General features: G+C 41.8%; 1 protein-coding gene across 10 annotated transcripts in view; it reads left to right on the top strand.

The window, feature by feature from the left end:
• Positions 1-25,723, top strand: part of LOC138757126 (transcription factor 4-like) — a 664,743-nt gene that overhangs the window by 622,128 nt on the left and 16,892 nt on the right. For all 10 annotated transcript variants that reach the window (XR_011353352.1, XM_069923937.1, XM_069923938.1 and 7 more), the window contains one exon: positions 25,190-25,325. Coding sequence is in view for 9 of the 10 variants with exons in the window: in XM_069923937.1 (XP_069780038.1) it covers positions 25,190-25,325 (136 nt within the window). In the remaining variant the exon portion in view is untranslated. The remainder of the gene's footprint in view (positions 1-25,189; positions 25,326-25,723) is intronic.

Here is a 25,723-nt window from a genome sequence, read left to right as displayed (position 1 = left end):
GCCCCTCCAGCCCGGGTAAGAAACCTGCATAGGAGAAGGCCACTCCGATATAAAACCTACGACACAAGGACCTCGCTGCCACATCCCAGCTTGCTTGGCCACGGCACACGAACCATGGGTGTAAAGGGGGGGCCAGTACTGCTCACACTGCACTCCACCTAAAAGCTCCTTTGCGCAGGCCCGAGGACAGGTCCACGTCCTCCCCCTCCACGTCCTCCCCCTCAAAAGATGCTCACAAACTCAAGCTAGCATGCTGGAACATCAGAACCATGCTAGACAAGGCTAACAGCCACCGACCTGAACGTCGGTCTGCCCTCATCGCACATGAACTCCTCAGACTTGACATCGACATAGCCGCTCTCATAGTTCAAACATTCATATTATAACCATCTTACAACATTACTATAAAAATATAAATAACAGTGCATGAAAAGTAAGGCAATGTCTTTGGGTCATTGATTATTCAGGAATTTGAGTTACAGGGAAAGGTTGTGCAGACTGGGGCTTTTTTCTCTGGAGCGTAGAAGATTGAGAGGGGACTTGATAGAGGTGTTTAAGATTTTAAAAGGGACAGACAGAGTAAACGTGGATAGGCTTTTTCAATTAAGAGTGGGGGAGATTCAAACTAGAGGGCATGGTTTAAGATTGAAGGGGGATAATTATAAGGGGAACATGAGGGGAAATTTCTTTACGCAAAGGGTGGTAGGGATGTGGAATGAGCTTCCGACAGACGTGGTTGAGGCGGGATCATTGGTTACATTTAAGGAAAGACTGGATAGTTACATGGCTAGGAGAGGACTGGAGGAGTATGGACTGGGTGCTGGTCAGTGGGACTCGGCATGGACTAGTAGGGCCGAACTGGCCTGTTCTGTGCTGTAAGTGGTTATATGGTTATATGGAATCTGATGGCTGATTCTCCTTGTGCTGTTCAGCACTCGTCTTTAGGCTCCTGTACCTTTTCCCTGATGATGGCAGAATGAAGAGGGGATGGCAGAATGAAGAGGGGATGGCCTGGGGGATGGGGGTCTTTGAGGATAGAGGCTGCTTTTTCAGATACCGCCTCATGTACATGTCTTGAATGCAGTGAAGTCTTGTGCCTGTGATGTCGCAGGCCAAGTCAACAACCCTCTGGAGTTTATTTTTGTTCTGAAAGTTGACTCCTCCATACCAGGCAGTGATGCAACCAGCCAAAATGCTCTCCATGGTATGCCTGTACAAGTTTTCAGTGACATACTGAATCTTCTCAGACAGCTCACAAAGTATAGCCTCTAGCGAGCCACCTTTGTGATTGCTTTAGCATAGGGGCTCCAGGACAGATCCTCGGAGATGTTGATGCCCAGGAATTTGAAGTTCTTGACCCTCTCCATTATTGAGCCCTCGATGACGACTGGATCATCTTGCCCTGACTTCCTTCTGAAGTCCACAATCTTACCTTGGTTTTGCTGACATTGAGCACAAGGTTGTTGTCGTTACACCATTCAATGAGCTGATCCATCTCCCTCCTGTATGCTTCCTCATTGCCATTTGTGATTCTGCCAACAACTGTGGTGTCATCGGCAAACTTGTAGATGCCATTGGATTGTGCCTGGCCACACAGTCACAGGTGTATAATGAGTAGAGCAGTGGGCTAAGCACATATCCTTGGGGTGTGCCTGTGTTGATTATCAGTGAGGAGGAGACGTTGTTTCCAATTCATACTGACTGTGGTTTTCAAGTGAGAAAGTCAAGGATCCAGATACAGAGGCCTAGAGTTCGTAGCTTCTTGACCAGCACTGAGGGAATAATGGTATTGAAGACCAAGCTGCAGTCAATGAAGAGCAACCCTATGCATGAATTGCTGTTTTTGAGGTGATCCAGAGCTGAGTGGAGAGCCAGCGATATTACATCTGCTGTAGAGCGATTGTGACGATAGGCAAATTGCAGTGGGTCCAGATCTTTACTTAGGCATATGTTAATTCTGGCTGTTACCAGCCTCTTAAAGCATTTCATCCCAATGGAAGTTAGTGCTACTGTGCGGTCGTCATTGATGCAGCTCACACAACTCTTCTTGGGTAACGGGATGATTGATGTCCTTTTGAAGCTGGTGGGAACCTCTGATTGCCGCATTGAGAGGTTAAAAAAATGTCCAAGATCACTCCAGCTAGTTGGTTGGTGCAGATTTTCAGTACCCTGCCAGGTACGTCGTTAGGGCTTGACGCCTTGTGAGGGTTCACCCTCTTGAATGATGTTCTGACGTCACCCACAGAGACAAATATTATAGGATTCTCATCCTTTTCAGGGATTATAGTAGATATTGTTTGGTTCTTCTTCTCAAAGCGGGTATAGAAGGTGTTTAGCTCATCGGGTAGTGAAGCATCACAGCCATCTATAGTGTTCGCCTTCACTTTGTAGCTGTCTGCACTCTCTCTCATAGTTGGCGTGTATCTGTCTCTGTCTCTAGCTTCCTCCAGAATTGCCTCTTTGCTTCAGAGATGTCCCTTTGCATGTTGTACCTGGACTTCTAGTAAAGATCCCGATCCCTGGTCTTAACCCCCCCACCTAGTTCTCGCCCTCAGCTAGGTGCAAATTCTTGATTCATCCAGAACTTCTGGTCGGGGAACACCCGGTATTTGCGCATGGGCACACACTCATCCACACCGGTGTTGATGAAGTCGGTGACACTTGTTGCATATTCATTCACGTCTATGGATGAGTTCTTGAATATGTTCCAGTCCTCCAATTCAAAGCAGTACTGCAGATGCTCCTCTGCCGCCCTCGACCATAATTTTGCCATCTTCACCACTAGTGCTGTGGTCTTTAGTCTCTGCTTGTATGCCAGGTCTAGAAATACAGCCAGGTGATCAGACTTGCTGAAGTGTCATTGTGGTATGCATTTTTCATGGTGGTGTAGCAGTGGTCGAGCGTGTTGGTTCCCCTGGTTACACATGTAATGTCTTGGTGGTAGTTTGTCAGAGACTTCTTCAGATTGGCCTGATTGAAATCTCCCACAATGACTGGGAAGACATCCGGATATTCTGGACATCCGGATGTTCTGCCTCATGGGGCTGTTTATCACAGTGCTCAGTTCCTCCAGTGCCAGCCTGACATTAGCGGAGGCGGAATGTACAATGCGACCAGCAAGATGGCGGTGAATTCCCTCGGCAGATAGAACGGTGACACTTGATCGCCAGATGTTCCAGGTTGGTGGAGCAGGACTGGGACATGACCATCACATCTGTGTACCATGATGAATTGATGATGACAGAAATACTGCCTTCCATGGTTTTTTTTGCTCACCATCTAGTTACGCAGGGAGCATTTCCCCTTGGCCAAATAATTGAGACATTACTGAGGATTCAGCAATCTTTATCCTTCCAAAAGGGGGGGGAGGAGGAGTTGGAAAACCAGTCCATCTCAATGTCTAAATCGCAATTACTGCTGCATAATATTGCTGTCAGGTTGTGAAGAATGGTGTGACCTGACCTGCTGAATCTCTTCAATAAAAGGTTAATTTTGGTGCGCTACTTTCTCACTTCACAGAGGCACTGTATCTTTTCTGAAAACAGCTAAAACACTGTGTGATATCACTGGTCTTTACCATGTTCAGATTAGAATGCAATTAATATGCCTTCATTGCCATTTATTATTTGAGTCCAATGATAGCAGATTTTGCAATTATGTTTTATTTTTGAGACAGGGGACCTTATTACTGTTGTGACTTTAGCCTAGTTTTTTTGAGAAAAATCAGTTATCAGAAAGGTAGTGGCAATATTGTAAACTTTCAAGAACATTTGACCATTAAAGCAAATTTCAGCTGAAACTTTTTTTTTTACAATTTTCAAAGTGTATCAACTTTCTTTAAATTTTTGAGAGAAAATTGGTTAGAATTGCATAAATAAAATAAATAAGTATCTTTACAATCATTACGTTGTCATAAAAATAATGGTATATCCGATGTGTCCTGAGGAAAACTGATTTTAGCAAAGGATGGCAGTGTCATTACAGCTTTAATGTTGCTCTTGACTTACTAGGCCCTTTCAAAGTGCAGCACATGGGTAGCCCTCCTGGGACCCGGTTGCAATTATGGGTCTTGGTGCAGGATGCACCTTTTAAATCCAAGGCGGACCTACCTGCTAAGTCGCCAACCCGGTGATTTAAGGGGGTGACCCGGTGAATGATGCATCGCACACTCACCGGAAGTTCATGATGTTCAGATGCTGGCAATGCCTCTCTGCAGAGCTGACGTCACCGAAGTAAGCGGGTCAACCATTCTCAGGAGGAGGCCTGGGTAAGTCTAATTGGGCTCCCTGACCATCCGTGAGGTAGGTCAGGGTTATGACTGGGTTGGACCCTTTCAAATTGTCATGTTACTAGGCCATTAAACATGCATATTACCCGGTGAACCCCATTTCACATAGCACTTTGAAAGAGCCTACTCTGCATTCAGGGGAATGCTCTGAATGTTACTCTGCATTCAGGGGAAAAATTAGGTTCAGAGTGCCTCCTCAGCATTCAGTGAGGCTGGCTGTAAAATCTATTGCCCAGAATTTCAATTACATAACATTATGCAATTGAATTTTTGTCCCCTAAATTGAAAGGTGATAATAATTTTGTGTCATTCTGAAAATTCATTCTGTGAGAAATATTTGAACAGAGATTATTCTTCAACAGTAGAGTGAAATTTGAAAAAAAAAACTACCTTATTAAACTGAATTAGCTATACTGAAGAATTATCTCACATCACTGTGTTGAACAAATATATTAAGCAGTTCTTTTTTGTGACTTCTAGCTCAAGAATTGGTCTTAGACCAAACTATTTACATAGTTTATGTAATTACTCCTGAACTCGTGCCTGGTACAACCTTGGATTCGTAAACACGAAAGCAATTTAATAAAGCCACTTCATAAGTCAAAAGGATCTCATGATCAGTAAAAGCATTGCTCATCTCCTGCATTCCAAGACCTCACTACTTCCTGTGTTTAAAAAAAAACTTACCCTTGATGTGTCCCCTAAACTTTCTTCCCCTCACCTTGTACAGACGTCCTCTGTTTTTTTTTCCACTCTAATCCCAGGAAAAAGGTGCCAGCTGTCCATCCTACCTATGCCTCTCATAATCTGTTGAGCCCGTTTAAGTCACATCTGTTAACCTTGCCCCATGAAACATGGTCTCCAATCCTTGTATCATCAATGTGGAAAAAAATCTCCTCTGCACCTTCTCCATAGCCTCCTCATCCTTTCTGATTTGTTAGTGAAAATAATTGCATTGAATCTTAAGAGAATCACAAGAAATAGTGTTTATTTTTGCTATCCTCAGAAGCAGTTGCTTTGCAGATTAAGATGCAAGTTCGATTGACTGTCTTACAATGCATGATCAACTCTTATGTGTGATCCTGTGTTCTGAAAGATCATTAATAACCACCACAGAATGCAAGTTCATCCACAAGCGCACCATGTTTGCATTGCATCTGACTCTGGATATGATCTGGAGTGACAATTATCGCATTTTCCCACCTCACTCCCTGAAAAGTACTGTGGTTCTGATTGGGAACAGCCAGTATAGTCAGGTTTATGCAATTTAGACACACTACAGTCATTACCTGCAGCTGCACAGTTCTTTCATTATACAAATGTTTAGGTTCGAATGTGCTTGTGCAGATTAACAGTGCATGTGTGTGGAACATAAGCAGGAAAGCAGTCCTGGATTTATAATAGCATGGCTGTAAGTTTAACCAGACCATAAAAACTAATAGCTGATGCATCAACTGCTTTGTGTGGTCAGAACTTGAAAATGTCATTACTTTTGTTGCCAGTTTCCAACACCAGTGAGAGAGACTTATAAGAACTGTATAAGATTCAGAGACATAGATAAGACAGACAGCCAGTACCTTTTTCTCAGGGCCACAATAGCAAATTCCAAAGAACATCTGTTTCAGGTGAGTGGATTAGGGGAGGCTTCGGAGAGATAGTTTTTTTTTACACAGACAGTGGTAGGTGGCGAGAATGCATTGCCAGGAGTGTTGATGGAGCTAATACAATAAAGATATTTAATAGGCACATGGATGTAAGAAATATAGAGGTTTATGGTGTGTGGTAGGGAAGGGTTAGATTGTTGTGGAGTGGGTTTATAAGGTTGGCATAACATTATGGGCTGAAGGGCCTATTCCGACCTGCGATGTTCTTTGTTCAATTTCTCCCCTGCTCTTAGCTTCACATGGTACAATGGACTATTCCATTTCTGGATCCCTCTGTCTCCATCTCAAGGAATAGGCTTGTGATAAATACCATTATAAACAAAGAGCTATCTTCAATGTACATCCTTCTACTCTGTCTCGTGTAGGAACCATTCCATTCTCATAGCTCCTCTACCTCCTCCATATTTGCTTCAATTATGTGAGTTTCCACACAGCTGCCTCTGAGATGTTTTCTATCCACTGGAGCCATTAGTTTCCCTTTAGGATAATTGATAGTACTCTTGAAAATAACTCATCTGCTTCCTGCACTTCAGATCTCGTCTCACTCTTACAAAACACTCCACTTCTCATGGCAGTTTCCCATGTCATTGAACCTGTCCTTTAATATCTTCCCTCCATCCAGGCAGTCTTTCCAAGTGAAGCAGTATTCACAATATGGTCTTTCACCAGAGAAACCAAACAGATCAAGAGGCCACTTTGTGAAGTATCTGCATTCCATCCACAGAGGTGATTCAGAACTCCCTGCCACCTGCCAATTCAATTATCTATCCCATCCCACTCGTACACATCTGTCTTTGATCTTCTGCCTTGTTAAGCCCAACGTAAGCTTGAGGAACATTACCTCATTTTCTTTCAGGTCAATCTGTAGCTTTATGGATTCAGTATCACTGTTTACATCCGGTACCGCACGGATGGCAGTCTCTTCAATCTGAGGCGCCTGCAAGCTCACACCAAGACACAAGAGAAACTTGTCCGTGAACTACTCTTTGCAGATGATGCCGCTTTAGTTGCCCATTCAGAGCCAGCTCTTCAGCGCTTGACGTCCTGCTTTGCGGAAACTGCCAAAATGTTTGGCCTGGAAGTCAGCCTGAAGAAAACTGAGGTCCTCCATCAGCCAGCTCCCCACCATGACTACCAGCCCCCCCACATCTCCATCGGGCACACAAAACTCAAAACGGTCAACCAGTTTACCTATCTCGGCTGCACCATTTCATCAGATGCAAGGATCGACAATGAGATAGACAACAGACTCGCCAAGGCAAATAGCGCCTTTGGAAGACTACACAATAGAGTCTGGAAAAACAACCAACTGAAAAACCTCACAAAGATAAGCGTATACAGAGCAGTTGTCATACCCACACTCCTGTTCGGCTCCGAATCATGGGTCCTCTACCGGCACCACCTACGGCTTCCACCAGCGTTGTCTCCGCTCCATCCTCAACATCCATTGGAGCGCTCACACCCCTAACGTCGAGGTACTCGAGATGGCAGAGGTCGACAGCATCGAGTCCACGCTGCTGAAGATCCAGCTGCGCTGGATGGGTCACGTCTCCAGAATGGAGGACCATCGCCTTCCCAAGATCGTATTATATGGCGAGCTCTCCACTGGCCACCGTGACAGAGGTGCACCAAAGAAAAGGTACAAGGACTGCCTAAAGAAATCTCTTAGTGCCTGCCACATTGACCACCGCCAGTGGGCTGATAACGCCTCAAACCGTGCATCTTGGCGCCTCACAGTTTGGCGGGCAGCAGCCTCCTTTGAAGAAGACCGCAGAGCCCACCTCACTGACAAAAGGCAAAGGAGGAAAAACCCAACACCCAACCCCAACCAACCAATTTTCCCTTGCAACCGCTGCAATCGTGTCTGCCTGTCCCGCATCGGACTGGTCAGCCACAAACGAGCCTGCAGCTGACGTGGACTTTTTACCCCCTCCATAAATCTTCGTCCGCGAAGCCAAGCCAAAGAAAGAAAAGATCAAATTCTACAACTTCAGGTAGTTCCCTTTCTCCGTCCATATCAGATCTGGCCATTCTGTCAATCATCCAACTGTGATATTGGCTCAGTTTTTGTTACTCCATTAGCACAGCCTGACCTCCTGAACAATCCCACAGCCGGATACTTCACAACTTTTTACATTCCTTTGCTTTGGTTCTCAATCTGTAACTGTCCGAAACTTGTAGATTTCCTTTCTGCCTGCCCCCATTAACCTACTGACAGACTGACCTGTGCTACTTGCCATCATGAACCCACCCTGTCAGAGTTTGTTTCTATCCCATCTGTCACCTTCACAGCTACTTGAAAGTAGCTTGCTTTCTTTCCCAATTCTACGGCAACATCTTCAACCTGATCTGCTGACAGTCACCAGCATCTGCATTCTTTGGCTTTTCTAAAAACTGATGATAATAATTAAAAGTACCATATATTTCACTGGATAAGATGACACCAAGCACCCAAAAAAAAAGGGGGTCATCTTATAGGCCAGATACAAAAACAATGACCTTAAAATTCTACTCAAAATAGCACTTGATTGTTCCATAGCCCACCCAGTCCCCACCTTACAACAACTTTTTAAGCTGCTTTTATACTGTTCAAATTCCCACCGTTTTTGCTGATTGACTGAGTCAGCCATTCTTTAGCTTGGCTTTGTGGACGAAGATTTATGGAGGGGTATGTCCACGTCTGCTGCAGGCTCGTTGGTGACTGACAAGTCCGATGCGGGACAGGCAGGCACGGTTGCAGCAGTTGCAGGGGAAAATTGGTTGGTTAGGGTTGGGTGTTGGGTTTTTCCTCCTTTGTCTTTTGTCAGTGAGGTGGGCTCTGCGGTCTTCTTCAAAGGAGGTTGCTGCCCGCCGAACTGTGAGGCGCCAAGATGCACAGTTGGAGGCAATATCAGCCCATTGGTGGTGGTCAATGGCGCAGGCACCATGAGATTTCTTTCAGCAGTCCTTGTACCTCTTCTTTGGTGCACCTCTCTCTCGGTGGCCAGTGGAGAGCTCGCCATATAACACGATCTTGGGAAGGCGATGGTCCTCCATTCTGGAGACGTGACCCACCCAGCGCAGTTGGGTCTTTAGCAGCATGGATTCGATGCTTGCGGACTCTGCCAGCTCGAGTTCTTCGATGTTGGTGATGAAGTCATTCCAATGAATGTTAAGGATGGAGCGGAGACAGCGCTGATGGAAGCGTTCTAGGAGCCGTAGGTAATGCCGGTAGAGGACCCATGATTTGGAGCCAAACAGGAGCGTGGGTATGACAATGGCTCTGTACGTGCTGATCTTTGTGTGTTTCTTCAGGTGGTTGTTTTTCCAGACTCTTTTGTGTAGTCTTCCAAAGGCGCTATTTGCCTTGGCGAGTCTGTTGTCTATCTCTTTGTCGATCCTTGCATCAGATGAAATGGTGCAGCTGAGGTAGGTAAACTGGTTGACCGTTTTGAGTTCAGTGTGCCCGATGGAGATGTGGTGGGGGCTGCTGGTCATGGTGGGGAGCTGGCTGATGGAGGACCTCAGTTTTCTTCAGGCTGACTTCTAGGCCAAACATTTTGGCAGTTTCCGCAATCCACTGAAGAGGTACTGGGCTTCTCCTCCAGGAAAAACAAGGACTGGTTTGACGAAAACAACCAGGAAATCCAGGAGGTGCTGGCAAAGAAGCGATCTGCCCAGCAGGCTCACCTTGCAAAGCCTTCCTGGCCAAAGAAAAAACGAGCCTTCCGTCTCACATGCAGCCATCTTCAGTGCAAATTCCGGGAGATCCAAAATGAGTGGTGGACTAACCTCGCCAAATGAACCCAGCTTAGCGCCGACATTGGCGACTTCAGGGGTTTTTATGAGACACTAAAGGCTGTGTACGGCCCCTCACCCCGTCCAAAGCCCTCTGCGCAGCTCAGACGGTGAAGTCCTCCTCAGCGACAAGATCTCCATCCTCAATCGATGGTCAGAACACTTCCAATCCCTTTTCAGTGCCACCCGCTCTGTCCAAGAATCCGCCCTGCTCCAGCTCCCTCAACAACCCTTGAGTCTAGAGCTGGATTAGGTCCTTACCCGGGAAGAGACATATAAGGCAATTGAACAACTAAAAAGTGGCAAAGCAGCAGGTATGGATGGAATCCCCCCAGAGGCCTGGAAGGCTGGCGGCAAAGCTCTGCATACCAAACTGCATGAGTTTTTCATGCTCTGCTAGGACCAAGGAAAGCTGCCTCAGGACCTTCATGATGCCATCATCATCACCCTGTACAAAAACAAAGGTGAGAAATCGGACTGCTCAAACTACAGGGGAATCACGCTGCTCTCCATTGCAGGCAAAATCTTCGCTAGGATTCTCCATAATAGACTGATACCTAGTGTCGCTGAAAATGTCCTCCCAGAATCACAGTGTGACTTTCGCGCAAACAGAGGAACTACTGACATGGTCTTTGCCCTCAGACAGCTCCAAGAAAAGTGCAGAGAACAAAACAAAGGACTCTACATCACCTTTGTTGACCTCACCAAAGCCTTTGACACTGTGAGCAGGAAAGGGCTTTGGCAAATACTAGAGCGCCTTGGATATCCCCCCCCCCCCCCAAGTTTGTCAACATGGTTATCCAACTGCATGAAAACCAACAAGGTCGGGACAGATACAGCAATGAGCACTCCGAACCCTTCTCCATTGACAACGGCGTGAAGCAAGGCTGCGTCCTCGCACCAACCCTCTTTACTATCTTCTTCAGCATGATGCTGAAACAAGCCATGAAAGACCTCAACAATGAAGACGCTGTTTACATCCGGTACCGCACGGATGGCAGTCTCTTCAATCTGAGGTGCCTGCAAGCTCACACCAAGACACAAGTGCAACTTGTCCATGAACTACTCTTTGCAGATGATGCCGCTTTAGTTGCCCATTCAGAGCCAGCTCTCCAGCGCATGACGTCCTGAGTCAACCATATGAATAACAGTAGCGGGCGGGAACGTCCATGCATATGAATGCCCTTCTTTCCCAGCCTGTTTCTGCTGAGTTAGCTGGGTAACTTGACCAACGCAATTTTAGGGCTGTTGGTCTGATGCTGCCCCAGCTTCTACCACTGCTGGTTCGTTGTCCCGGGAGTCGCTTTAGCGATCTCTGTTCGCATCCGTTGCCGCACAATGTGCAGGCCCAATCTGCCGCAGTGTACACAATTTTTATTTTGCACTAAAATCCACGACCAATGTGGTGTTAAACCAATAAAAGAATTGTAAAATTTAAAAAAAACACATCACACACATTTAAAATCCTTGAAAATCAATAGCTTCATTGTCTGAGGCAAAAAACAGCAAGCACGTCCGGAGTCTCACTGTTTATTCTGTCATCTTATGGATCCCAGTCTGAATCTGGTGAATTATCATTGTCCCAAAAATAAATTTTCCTCTGTACCATCCACTGCACGAGAGGAACCGTTGGTGGTTCCATGATAACAATTTTTTTTAAAATTAAACTGATTAAGACTGAAGATAGCAACAGACTGAACCATGAATCACTTCGTGTTGGTGCTTCACCCACCTACCAGCCACGCCCACCAGCTCAGTCAACAGTAGTGGTATATTTGGGGGGAGGTATCATCTTATACCACTGATGGGCTAAAACCATGAAATTCAGACTGATATTGGGGTCTCAACTCATCTGAAGGTCACCTTGTATACAGTAATAAAAAGCAAGTACTAGATCACATACATAGATGCATAGACCACATACAGGTAACATCTGAATGGTTCAACAAAAATAAGTTTATATTACTGCAGAGGGTTCATAAAGAGCATAGCTCAGAAAAATACATATAGAAATTCGTCATCATGTATTATCACAGATATTTTTTTCAGATCAGTTTGAATAAAACTACTGCGACCGTAGGGTCTGTGCCCAAGATGGCAGCGCCTATGATCTTGAGGGGTTGTAGACTTCACGGAGCAGAGGACTGGTGCAGGGCACCAAAAAAACGAGGAGACCCCCCCCCCGTGTTTGAGAAGGAGTAACAGAGGAGATGACCCACAGTACGGTGACCTCAGTGGTGAACCCGTGAGAGCTTCTGTGGTTGAAGAAGCACACAAGCAGTGGACTGTTGGTGACTCGAAGTGAGCAACTCATGCAGGGTGTGGGCTGCTGGTGACTGAAGTCGAGGGTTTCACATGAGCTGCGGACTGCTGGAGATTGGTTCAAGATTGGCTGAAGGGGTACCAGATATCGGACTTAGGAGGCGAGAGAGTGCCGAGGGCACTGAAGTGTTCCTGACCGTGTCAGAGGTTGGGATCTGAAGCTCAGGCTGTTGATGGTTTGGACTTGAATCTGAGTGGCTATGGGTGCTGCTGGAGGTGAACCCATGGACAGTCCGTGACTGAAGGGACTCTCCTTTGCCTCTCCTCTTACTGTAAGAGGCACTTCAGGCAATTTCTGCTAATGACGGATCTGTCTGCCTTACAGATGAAAACAAATTCTCTGTAATGTCTTTATTACATGACAATAAATTGAATCTTAAAAGTTCCACATATCCAATAGTTGCCAATGTGCATTTTGTGTTTTTATTACAGATTACCAGCGTAAAGATTTTTAAAAATCTTCAATAATTTCTTCTGCAGTGTAAATTCCTGCCTAGGCTTCATTTGAGATGGTACAATATAGTGACTTTACACAGTGATTATGAGGTCTTCTGGGCAAAGGCTTAGTCCATTCCTGCATCATAGTGGAAGTACTTAAGAAGTATTAACGGGATTAATGCAGTCCTTTTGACAGAAAAGAATAGCAACAATTAGGAAAGGATAGATTGGATAAAATACTTTAAAGAAAGAATCAATTTCATTTTGCCCTGGGATAAATGGATATCTGAATTGTGATATCCCATTTCAAGCAGACATTTGTGTCAAGTGGATGAGTTTATAATCAATCAAACAGCAATCTCCTTGGACAGATTCTTCAGATGGGATGTCAAGGAAATTGCTTGGGTAGGTGACTTTAGAACTTTGGCAAATTAACAAGGAGGTCTCTATGAAACAAAAGGATAAATACAGTTGTAAGAAGGTAATCTTGAATGTTCATTAAAATAAACTGAAACTTTATTGAGTCAGGTGGGTTAATAGCTGCATTAAAGTTGCTCATATCTTTAGGTAAAGAGACTTCAGGCATTATTTCATTTAAAGTAAGAAAAAGTCCAATGAATTATAGTCAAATGGCAAATCATTCTCTTTCAAGAGTTTTTAAAGTTTTGAGATTTTATATTTATTGCCTGTTTAGAAAAGAACATTTGAAATTGCACCTGCTGTCTCACGTGAGATCAAGTGGTCACAAAAATGTAATTTGTATATTTGTTGTCTTACGGAGTCCAGAGGACCCCCAAAAAGCAGCAGCAATAGAGATGCACCACAACACAGGGTTACTTAAACAAAGTAGTTCTTAATTATAATTGAACAAGAAAACAGAATTAAACTTTCACTTATTACTTAACCTACTTACTTAACCCACCTAACCTACTTAATACCCCCTCTAAAACTAAGCGCAGCTGTGTGTAATGTAGATTTAAGATTAGAAAAGTTATTTGGATCACAGTCCAATCTCACTGGTTGCAGGCAATTCTTGTGCTCTGCACAGAAGTTAGCCTTGATGAAGTTCACCAGGCTTTGGTGCTTAACATACAAATGGTTACCACTCAGGAGGGTTCTTGCTGGTTTTCAGAGAGAGTTCCCTTTTCTCCCAGGACCTGATTCCTTTCCAATCAGTCTTGCTGACCAAACTTTCCCTCTTCAGGGTTCTCCAGATGATCCTCTTTTTTTTCGGGTCACCTCAGACAGTTAGTCTTCTCCTTTGACCAGACAGCCTTCCAAAAGTTTGCCAGCTTTGTCTTTCTGGAACTGATTTCTGTGTCTCTCCTCTCTGTTTCACTACCTCCCTCTCTGAGAGCACATGCTCTCCCGGGCCAGCTGTATTCTGCAACGTTGTGGCTCTTTCTGCAAAAGGCACTCTGCAAATGTCCTGCAAAAAATTCTGTGTTTTAAAATGTGTCTGTGCAAGCTGCTCTAGCAATTCCTCCCAAACCACCTCTAAATACTCTGTCACAGTTGGCAGTAAGGTTGTTAAAATGTTCTTGGGTGTATTTATTTCAATGCACGGAGTATTGTCGGAAGGAATATGATTTAGGGCGTGATTGGCATATGGGGTTATGACATTATTGCTATTAATGAGACTTGGTGGTAGGAATGCCAGGAATGTTAGCTCAGTGTTCCAGGGTTCCGTTGTTTCAGATGTGATAGAGGGGGAGGGATGAAAGAGGGGGAAGTGGCATTGCTTGTCAGGGAAAATATCTCAGCTGTGCTTAACAGGACAGCACTGTGGACTCATCTACAGAGGCTATATTGGTGAAGCTGAGGAATGGGAAAGGTGTGACCACACTGATAGGGTTGTATTATAGACCGCCCAATAGTCAGAGAGAAATGAAAGAGTAAATCTGTAGACCAGTGGTTCTCAACTATTTTCTTTCAACTCATATACCAGTTTAAGTATTTCCTATACCATTGGTGCTCTGGATTACTTAAGGTGGTATGTGGGTGGAAAGAAAAAGTTTGAAAACCACTATTTTAATTGTACCCAATTGACTTGTTATGTGCATTGTTTCATAACTCCGAAGGAAATGGGCCAATGACAGTTTTTCTCAAGCAAAATACTTCAGTAACAATTGGGTCTGGAGCAGTGATTCTCAACTTTCCCTTCCCATTCACATACCTCCTTAAGCAATCTCTTACTAATCACAGAGCACTGATGACATAGGGATTACTTAAAGTGGTATGTGAGTGGAAAGAAAAATGGTTGAGAACCACTGCTGTAGAGAGATAGCAGACAGATGTAAGAAACAGAAAGTTGTGTTAGTAGGAGATTTTAACTTTCCACATATTGACTGGAACCCCCATACCATAAAAGTGCTGCATGGCTTGAAGTTTGTCAAATGTGTCCAGGAATGTTTTCTAAATCAATATATAAAGTTACCAACTAGAGAGTGTGCAATATTTAATCTCCTATTAGGGAACCAGACAGATCAGGTGACAAAGATATATGTAGATGAACATTTTGGGTCTACTGACCATAATGTCATTAATTTCAAGATAATTATGGATAAAGATAGGTCTGGTCCTCGATTTGTGATTCTAAATTGGAATAATGCCAATTTTGTGGAAATGAGAAAGGATCTAGGAAGATTGGATTGGGATAAGTTGTTTTCTGGCAAGGAAGTGTTCAGTAAGTGGAAAGCCTTCAAAGGCAAAATTTTGAGAGTGCAGATTTTGCATGTTCCTGTCAGGATTAACAGGCTTAAGGAACCTTAGTTTTCAAGGGATATTGGCGATCTGGTTAAGAAGGTGTATAGCAGGTATAGCAGGTATAGGCAACAAAGAACAAATGAGGTACTACAAGAGTAGGAAAATGTAGGAAAATACTTAAGATGGAAATCAGGAAGGCAAAAAGAAGACATGAGGTTGCTTTGACAGATAATGTAAAGGTGAACCCAAAGGATTTTTACAAGTATGTTAAGAGTTAAAGGATAGTAAGGGACAAAATTGGTGCCCTAGAAGAACAGAGTGGCTGTCTATGTGTGGAGCCTTATGAAATGGGGTAGATCTTTTAACATCAGTATTTATTCAGGAAACTGGTACTGTGTATAAGGAAGGAAGGGGAAACAAGCAGTAGTGGCATAGAATATATAAAGATTAAAGAGGAGGAGTTGCTTTCTGGCTTACAGCGAATAAAGATAGATAAATCCCCCAAGCCTGACATGATATTCCCTCGAACCTTGAGAGACTAATGTAGAAATTGCAGGAGCTCTGGCAGAAATATTTAAAATGTCCTTAGCCACAGGTGCGGTGCCGGAAGATTGGAGGGTAGCTCATGATGTTCTGTTGTTTAAAAAAGGATCCAAAAATCAACCAGGAAATTGCAGACTGGTGAGACTGAGTCAGTAGTAGGTTAAATAATGGAGGGTATTTTGAGAGATTGGATATGCAAGTATGTGAGCAGCCAAGGGCTGATTTTGGATAGTCAGCATGGCTTTGTATGTGGCAGATTGTGGTTAATGAAAGTAGATGAAGGAAAGCCAGTAGTTGTTGTCAACATGACTTTAGTAAGGTCTTTGACAAGGTCCCACGTGGGAAGTTAGTTCAGAAGGTTCAGACACTTGGTATCCATGGAGAGGTTGTAAACTGGATTTGAAATTGGCTGAATGGGAGAAGGGGAGAAGAAGGATAGTGGTCATGGATGATTGCTTCTCAGACTGGAGGCCTGTGATTACTGGTGTGCCTCAGGGATCGGTGCTGGGACCATTGTTATTTGTTGTCTATATCAATGATCTGGATGAAAATGTGGTAAGTTGGATCCGCAAGTTTACTAATTACACTAAAATTGGATAGTGTGGCAGCAAGGAAGGCTTTCAAACCTTGCAGAGGGTCTGGACCAACTGGAAAAATGGGCCACAAAATGACGGATAAAATTTAATGCAGGCAAGAGTGTGGTGTTGAATTTTGGAAGGACAAACCAAGGTGGGACATAGACAGTAAATGGTAGGCCACTGAGGAGTGCAGAGGAACAAAGGGATCTTAGACTACAGATGCATAATTTCCTGAAAAAGGCATCACAGGTAGGCAGGGTTGTAAAGAAAGCATTGGTGAGGCCAAACTTGGAATATTGTGTGCCATTCTGGTCGCTTAACTACAGGAAGGATATAAATAAGATTGAAAGAGTGCAGGGAAGATTTACTAGGACATTGCCGAATCATCAGTAGTTGAGTTACAGGGAAAGATTAAACATGTTAGTACATTATTCCTTGGTGCATAGAAGAATGAGGGGAGATTTGATAGAGGGGTATAGACAGAGTAAATGCGAGTAGACTTTTTCCACTTAGATTAGGAAAGATAAATACAAAAGGACATGGCTTTATGGTGAAAGGAGAAAGGTTTAGGTGGAACATTAGGGGGAACTTCATTCAGAGAGTGGTGGGAGTATGGAACGAGCTGCCACCTGATGTGGTAAATGTGGGTTCACTTTTAAGTTTTAAGAATAAGTTGGACAGATACATGAATGGAAGAGGGCTATGGATTGGGTGCAGGTCAGTGGGACCAGCAGAATAATATTTTGGCACAGACTAGAAGGGCCAAATGGCCTGTTTTCTGTGCTGGAGTGATCCATGGTTCTAGTTTTTGCTTTGTCCATTATGCTGTTGTCGGTAGTAAGCTACTCTGAAAAAGTGATTTCCTCCGCTTTTATTCCTGGTTGGCTGTTTAAGGTGATGCAACTCAAAAGAACTAATTTCCTGTTATGGTAAAGCATCTGCTTTTTTATCTGATCATCTTGCAGCGATGTTAATTTAGGGGATTAAACTTGCATTCCACAGATGGAAACATTAATATGAACTAGAAAAACACAAAAACTAGTTTTGGAATTTTTTTTTGAAAATGTTATTTATCACTTGTATCAATACCAAAAAATTATTCAATTATGTAGATAATACAACAATATTCAATACAAGATTATAGAGAAAAAATATATTTCCCCCCCCCCAAAAAAAACCCTCCTCCCCAAAGAGGAAAAGAAAAACACCAAAACTATATATTAATCATTAATCATATTCTCTTGATGTAACTATTGTATCTCCTGATCATTGATTGAGTAGAGTAGATGATGTGGCTGAGTTTTTGTTAACAAATTCTATATATGGTTTCCAAATCTCATAAAAAATCCCAATCTGATACCTCAAATTACAAGTATTTTTTTCTAATGGTATACAATTCTGTAATTCAATGTTCCATCTGTCCATCATTATATAATTTTCTGTTTTCCATGTCATAGCTACACATTTTTTTCTACCTCTGTTGTACTCTATCTAAAAGGGAAATTAGGTGCAAGTTTAAGACTACCAGGACAAAGTAAATTTGAATATTTAATTACAGATACATTTATTGAGAAATTTAATGCACATATATATATAAGATTACAAGATACTATGGGAAAAAATAGAACTATGTAAATCAAAACAAAGATGGGAAAAATATCTAAATATACAAATTTGAAAAGACATTTCGTCAAGATTGTGCCAAGAGAGTGTAACAAATACAATTAATGTTAGATATCAAATGATATAGTATAATTTTTTGCATCAATTGTATTATGCTCCATATAAATTAAAAGGATTAAACTCAAATTATTTTGATGAATGTTTTAGATGTAATAAGGAAGTAGGGACCTTTGAACACTCAATTTGGTCCTGTGTTAAAGTGAAAAAAATTTTGGAAAGATTTAAGTATATTATTAGCACAAATTATGAAGATAAAAATTTGACATGATCCAAGAATATCTTTACTTGGTAATATATATGAAGAAGATATGAAATTGAAGTTGGATAAATAGTGCTGGAATCTTGAGTGAACAAAGAGAAGGTGAAGGGGCTCTGGGTCAGGAAGCATCCATGCAAGGTAAAAGCCTTAAGCGAACTTTACTGTGCCATGGATAGCATGGCAATTAGGGCAGTTCTATTGCAACACCAACGACGCGGGTTCAAATCTGGCTCTCTCTGTTAGGAGTTTGTACACGTGTCTGCGTGTGTTTCCTCCAGGTGCTCCAGTGTCCCCCACCCCCCCCACCCTTCAAAAACATATGGGGATTGTAGGTTAATTGGTATATTTGGGGGCCGTGGGCTTGCGGGCAGGAAGGACCTGCTACTGTGCTGTACATCTAAATTTAATTTCAAAATACTGCTGCCAAGTCTCTCCGACAAATGATGCTAGTGTAACTCATGATTTTCTCCCACTAAATCTGTTCATTTTTGGAAGGTGGAACGTTAAATAATTATTTTTAACTTTAGAAGACCCTTTGTATAATTGTCTGCACAAGATTAGATCACTAATAAAAAAAATTTAAATTCAATTTGGACACTGCGATAATCTTACTAAAGCAGAGAAGCTTAAGGTAAATTTAATGGATGTGTTGAGAGAATGTTGTTGAAACAAGAAATTATGTTCCTGTCAAGAGGGTTGGTAAGTGGTCTTACAGATTTTTAGGTAAATAACCAATAAATGAGGCTTCATTTAGTCCACCAAATTGTTCTAATCTGGAGTGCCCTGCCCTAAAAGGTGTGAAACCTCGGAGAATGGCTCAGGCCCCAAAACGTTGGTTTATATATCCTGCAAGACCTGTTGAGTTCCTCCAGCATTTCTGCGTTTTTTAGTGAAAGCTGAGTTGATCACCACTTTGAAAAAGGAATTGAAATGATCCTTTAACATTTATAAGCAGATCAGTGGAATAAATCTTCAGTAGGATTGCTGTTTAAAAGAGCCAGCAAATACTCAATAAAATGGATTCCTCATGTGTTGTACCCTGCTGGCCATCATTTTTCTGCCTGTGGTTAAAGTTGTTACTTGAGATTCCAGGCAATGTCGCACATTTTAGCCTTCAGTTAATTCCCTGTTCTTAATGCTGTCGCTTCCACCATGAGTGGGGAGATGGAAGTTGAAGGTGGAGAGGTGGAATTATTTCCATCCAGACTAAGACATTTGGTATCCAATGCATTTGTGCTTTTTTACTAACTATAGCAAAGTCTGATGAAATCTGGACCTTGCCCAGCATGACAGCACTAATTGTGTATTGTGATAATCCAAATAAATAGTTTGGTTTTAGGCAGACCTCAGTGAGTGAAGAGGTGAGTAAGTGGTGAAAGTTTACTTTGTTCAGTGTGATAAGACGTTGGCTTTTAGTGACGAAATTTATATTCATAGTTGTATTTATCTTAGAACTGGGGATGAGGTGTTAATTATTTTCAATTTATTGTTTTAAATTCACCATTCCTTTGGGGAATTATCATCTAATGCCTTGGAATAATCGTGTTTCTTTTTAATTGTAGTTATGTACCTTCACACTGCATATAAGTTGTTCAATGCTGTTGATGTGCTTTACACTGAATAAGAGAGGTAGACTCGTTGTCTTGCCTCCTCTCTCCCCCTCTCTAAAGTTTTCCACAAGGTATGATCTGGTCCCAGTGAGACAACTGTAGGATAGGTACTAAACAAAAGCACAGGTGTTACAAGGAAAGTTTAAAGAGCAGATTAACTTGCAATACACTTGCACACTAACCAGTGCTTAACTGCCATTGGCTAAGGCAGTAGAATAATTCCCTTGGCACCTTTCAAGTCTGCAAGTAACGCAAAGGTCTAAAAGCAACCAAAAATAACTTAACAAGATCATGTTGTGAGAGAGGTTATTGCATTATCATGTTGCTCAAGATTGGATTTCTAAAAACTTACGACATCATTTATAGCACAGATTCGGCCTGCCTCGGAATGATGCCTGTTTATTTGCACAGGCAGGGAATGTAAAGGGGCAAGTATTTTCTTGACCAGATACATCAGGATTGAAATGCAGCTCTTTTCACCAAGGCATGTGTTAGGAATGTCGTGATGGAAAAGTCTCATAGCAATTTCATTCAGGACATGGCATCTGCTAATTTGTGACTGCAATGCATATTATCTTGAGATTATGCTGCAGCCACCAGCCAAGACTTTTTTTTCCCTCTGTATACTTTGTTTTTCTGTTGTTCAGTGTAATGTTGTTGAGTAACTGTGCTGCTTGTTTACTATTCCAGTATTATTAATCAGATTTTAATAGGCTCTAAATCCAGCACAATGGTAACCTTGTACATATAAACAAATGATGATTCTTTGAATCTGGGTTTTGAGTTGTATCTGAAGGAGAAAGGTCAATAGAAGTGTTAGTTAAATTTGTGTGAAGTGTTTTTGTGTGAGCTAGTATTGATCTGCTTGATACAAAAAATAAAACAAAATCAGTCACACTTTTCGTAAGAATGTTTTTCTTCATGAGTTGGCATTGCCTCATATTAGCTAATGCCAGCCCTCAGTGGTTTACATTCTATATTGTTGGGCTAACAATGGCAAGTAAATGGCTGGAGGAAAGCTAATACAATTGATTCCAGCATACAACAAGCCTTTGACTAAAACTGCTCGACATTTTGTGGGGCCCAGATCACATGGTGTCGCTGCTTCTGATGCTGTCAACCTTAGCTGGCAGTCCCAAAAAAAAATGGCAGGCAAAGCTTTATTCTCTCTAAAATGAAAATCTGATGCCAGTTCTGAATTCCTTCAGGATTGTTGGTAAATAGCAAGGGAATTGTGAAACCCACAATTAAACATATGGGCATTAAGATAATTGTCAGTTATGTTCACGGACAGGATAGAAGACAGATGGAAGTGAATCAGTAGCCTCCATAGAGGCACACTGAGAGAGGAATTGACGTTTTACCTGGCTGAACTGTTCTGCCATGTTGTTTGTCAATAAATGATGTATTTGAATGTGCACTGTTACGTGTGTGCATGGTGTGAGTGAAGGAGGAAGAGAGAGATGGAGAGAAGGTGTGATTGCACCCTCTAGAGAACAAAGATGAACATTACATGAAGCTGTAAATCTTCCTGACAAAATGTTTCTTCTATTCACAAGGGGCAATGTTGATTAGATCATATTAGAGTGCATCTTGATAAAAATCATTCTTCTACATATTTCAGCACAAGTTTGCTCAGGCATGTTTGGTGAGATTTTCTACACCTAAAGTCCCTTGCTCCCATATCTTCTGCATTCGTTTGTTGATTATCTATATTACCATTGATTTTTTTAAAAAACAGAAAATATGAAAGAGAATAAACATATTTTGGAATGCAGAAATGTGCACATCCTTTTTCTTATGCCTCTAACCATCAAATTTACTTTCATTTAAAAAGTTGCTTAAAACTAATAAAAATTAGTTTAGGAAATAAATCAGAATGACAGCTAGTAGAATGATTTTTTTTATTACAGAAGTATTCAAATCAAATGAAAACATTTTTATAAAAGCCATCTCTGAAAATTGTTTTGAGCTATTTAACATGAGGATGATACCATCCATTTCTTTGACACCTTTGTGAGCTGGCTTGCTTAATATCTTCCTGGGTGTTATCAAGATGCAGGTTTGGGCTTGAAAATTGGTAATTCCCACTAAACAGCTGTGATAGTACATATCTATCACCAATGTACATAGTGTATATAGTAGTGTATATAGTTACTGTATCTAGACTGTGCTTATAGCGATTGGCTGAGAGCTAAGCCACACCCATTACCTGGGCCTTAAAGGGCTGTGTCCCTAGCCAGGTCGGATCATTCCGGACTGGTCGGCCACCTGTGAAGAGCTCCGGTCTTTTGCTAATAAAATTGTAGAGCTCGTCGAAAGAACCAAAGACTTGTTGATCCAAACCAAGGCTTTTATTAGCAAAAGACCGGAGCTCTTCACAGGTGGCCGACCAGTCCGGAATGATCCGACCTGTCTAGGGACACAACCCTTTAAGGCCCAGACAATAGGTGTGGCTTAACTCTCAGCCAATCGCTGTAAGCACAGTCTAGATACAGTAACTATATACACTACTATATACACTATGTACATTGGTGATAGATATGTACTATCACAACAGCATCAAGGTTTTTTCCAGGAAGTGATAAATGTCTTTGGGCATAAACAGTGGAGTCTTCCTTCAAACATAACTTGATCAATGATTGAACTTTAGTTTTAATATTTTCGATCCAACTCGCTCCTTCACTTTTCACTGCTGTTTAATTATTGATCCTGATATCTGCCAATTTAGTCACACTGAGTTTCAGCACCTGGTCACATTCTCTGTCACTGGCCTGAAAGGACACTGGCTACAGTAGTGAATAGTATCAAGCCATTGTCACTGATCTTATGTGAGTAGCAGTTAACATATGTGGAGCTTAAAATGAATGAATGATTAAGTAATCCACTCTTGATGGTTTTTGGTTGACGATGTACCTTGGGCAGGGGCAAATAGCATACACGATGGATAGATTGAAGGTTTGCGAGGACTAACAAAAATGCATTTCCCTATTGATGATGCCCCAGTACGAATAGGGCTGTTTCACTTCTCATACCCTCAGTGCAATCTAATGCCTTAAATCTTAAATCGTTGTCTTTGCTCCAGCCTTTGTGATATGTGGAATCAGCAATTCGTGCAACATTCCAGCATAGTACAGGCCCTTTGGCCCATAAATGTTGTGCAGACCTACTTCACAACAATTGCATCCTTCCCTACCTCTCATCAATAACCCTTGATTTTTCATACATCTATGTACATACCTAAAGACCTTTAAAATGTTCCTATTAGACCAGACTCCACCACAATCCCGGCAATGCATTCCAAACATCCACCACTCTCTGCGCATATTAAAAAAAACTACCTCTTGCATCTCCTCTAAACTTTCCTCCACTTACCTTACCAGATGTCCTCTGGTATTTGCTATTGTCACCCCTGGAAAATGGTGGTGACTCTCAAGCGTACCTATGCCTCTCATAATCTTGTAGACTCTATTCAATTACCTCACATCCTTCATGGCTCCAAAGAGGAAAGCCCGAGCTCTGTCAACCTTGCTCCATCTTGACGTGTTCTCCAATCCAAGAAACATCGTGGTAAATGTCCTCTGATACCTCTCCAATCCAAGCATCTACATCCTTCCTGTGATGAGGTGAGCAGAACTGAATGTAGTACTTTAACTAGAGTTGGACAGAGCTGCAATATTACCTCGTGGCTCTTGAACTCAATCCCCCAACTAATTAAGGCCAACACACCATACTCCATCTTAACCACCCTCTCAACTTGTGGGGAAATCTTGAGTGATCTGTTCTTTCAGAAATACCAAAATAAAATGATACATAGTTACAATTGCAGAAATGATATTTTTTTATATTTGTTTAGAAATTTTATTTTCTCCATTGTCTCTGGCCCATTATATACTGGATAACATCACATGTTCCACATTAAAGTCATTGTGTGCAACTCTTCAATCACCACTCTGTCTTTGTTTGACATCTACACAGCCACATGTTCAAGCAAGAGTTCACTGAAATAGGAATACAGTGCCTTTCACCAACATGCATGCCCAAGGATATTGAACCCACCACTGCTCCATCTACATTGATCTAGTCTAAGCTCAGCCAACAAATCAAACAAGGACTCATATAAGTAAGGCGAATATCAACCAAGCCATTAGAAAAGTTCGCTTATAAAATTCATATGTGTTTGCCTTTTGAATTGGGATGGAAGAAAGTTCAAAAATACTCATTAAAGGTTATTTTACAGGAAAGGTGACTCACTAGATGGAACTTGAAGGCAGAAACAAATGTCTGTAGGCTGAACACTGGAAATTTCCATGGAGTTTGCATGAAAGTAAGAATGTGGTGACAACTGAAGCAGAATTAATTGAAGAGTGACATAATTATTAGCTGAGCTAAGGTTATCCAGATAAATGGTATTGCCATGACAGCCACAATGATTAGTATCATGGCTCAGCTCAGTTGGATATTTCATTACAACATTTAAAATAAAGTATACTTTAATATCAGCCTGACATAGATTTTACAACAACACTCACTTTTCTCAAAGACGTTCTGGTAGTTAATATCATCTTGCAAAATAGAACAAAAAAACTGGTTTGAACAAGTTATTGAAACAGAGCTGGATATGTATCCTCAATAATGTCTGTTGTAATTTGGTAGATGTACAAGACAATAGGCAGGTAACATTGGTTATGAAAATCTGTGTAGATTGGGAATGCACAATTTTTTTAAGAATATACCACTATTTAAATAAATGGATTGAAGTAAAATTGAGATTGAAATATTTGTACACCGTGGCATTTCTATTTTGTTTTTTGAAACATCATGTACCTGTATATTGGTGTCTAAGCATGGAGGCATAGAAAGATCCGGGTTTGTTTATAGTTCTGTACTGATGTTATAACTGATCCCTGGGTGTCAGAAGAGGTTCTACAGCTGGGTTTCATAAATTGTAGTGCAACTGGTGTTCAGATTTGATGCTTTTCCTGTGACATTCATACAGGATAGATGATGCACAGGTAAATGTGATGTTTACAACAGATATAAACCCTGCACACATTCCATAAATACATTAATTATGTACAGTCCATTGAGAACAGTCTAGTTTGAGCTGTGCACAAGATATTTGGGGTTTGTTCAGAAACTAAATTGTTGTTTTACTCATGGTTCTGCTGGGCACTCAGTTACAATCCAGAATGGCATGAGAGATCTTATGGGTCAAGTTCGGAAAACCATCAAAAGTCCTAATTGGTTTGAGATGTTGCCCAGTAATTTTATTTTGAGAACTGTTGAAATATTCATTGTTTTTATATTTTTAATACCAGGTGGGAGCTCATCGTGAAGAAGGTGTTGGGCTTCGAGGCAGCCATGCAATTGTGTCAAACCAAGTGCCAGTCCCGCAGCTTCCAGTGCAGTCAGCCACATCCCCTGACATAAACCAGTCCCAGGATCCATACCGAGGTGAGTACCTCTGACTTCAAACATCACCTAAATGTAGTCTCGGCAAATGGCAAATAGAACTGATCATGTTCATCAACGCTGTTTGTAACTAAAGTCAGTTGATTTTATTAAAGCATAAATATATAGCAACAAATAAATGTTGCAATTGATAAAGAATTTTAAACCTTGACAACAAGGTTCATTTTTTTTTTAAAATCTAGACATAGAGTAACAGGCCCTTTTGGCCCAAGAACTCATGCCACCCAATTATACCCAGACCTACAACTCCCAGTACATTTACGAATGGTGGGAGAAAACCAGAGCACCCAGAGGAAACCCACACTGGGAGAACATACAAACTCCTTACAGACAATGCAGGATTCGAAACTCAGTCCTGATTACTGGCGATGTAACAGCAT

Source organism: Narcine bancroftii, chromosome 3, assembly GCF_036971445.1.
Source record: "Narcine bancroftii isolate sNarBan1 chromosome 3, sNarBan1.hap1, whole genome shotgun sequence".
Classification (NCBI taxonomy): domain Eukaryota; kingdom Metazoa; phylum Chordata; class Chondrichthyes; order Torpediniformes; family Narcinidae; genus Narcine; species Narcine bancroftii.
The sequence above is the reverse complement of the archived record's forward strand: the minus strand, read 5'-3'. Positions and strand labels throughout refer to the sequence as shown.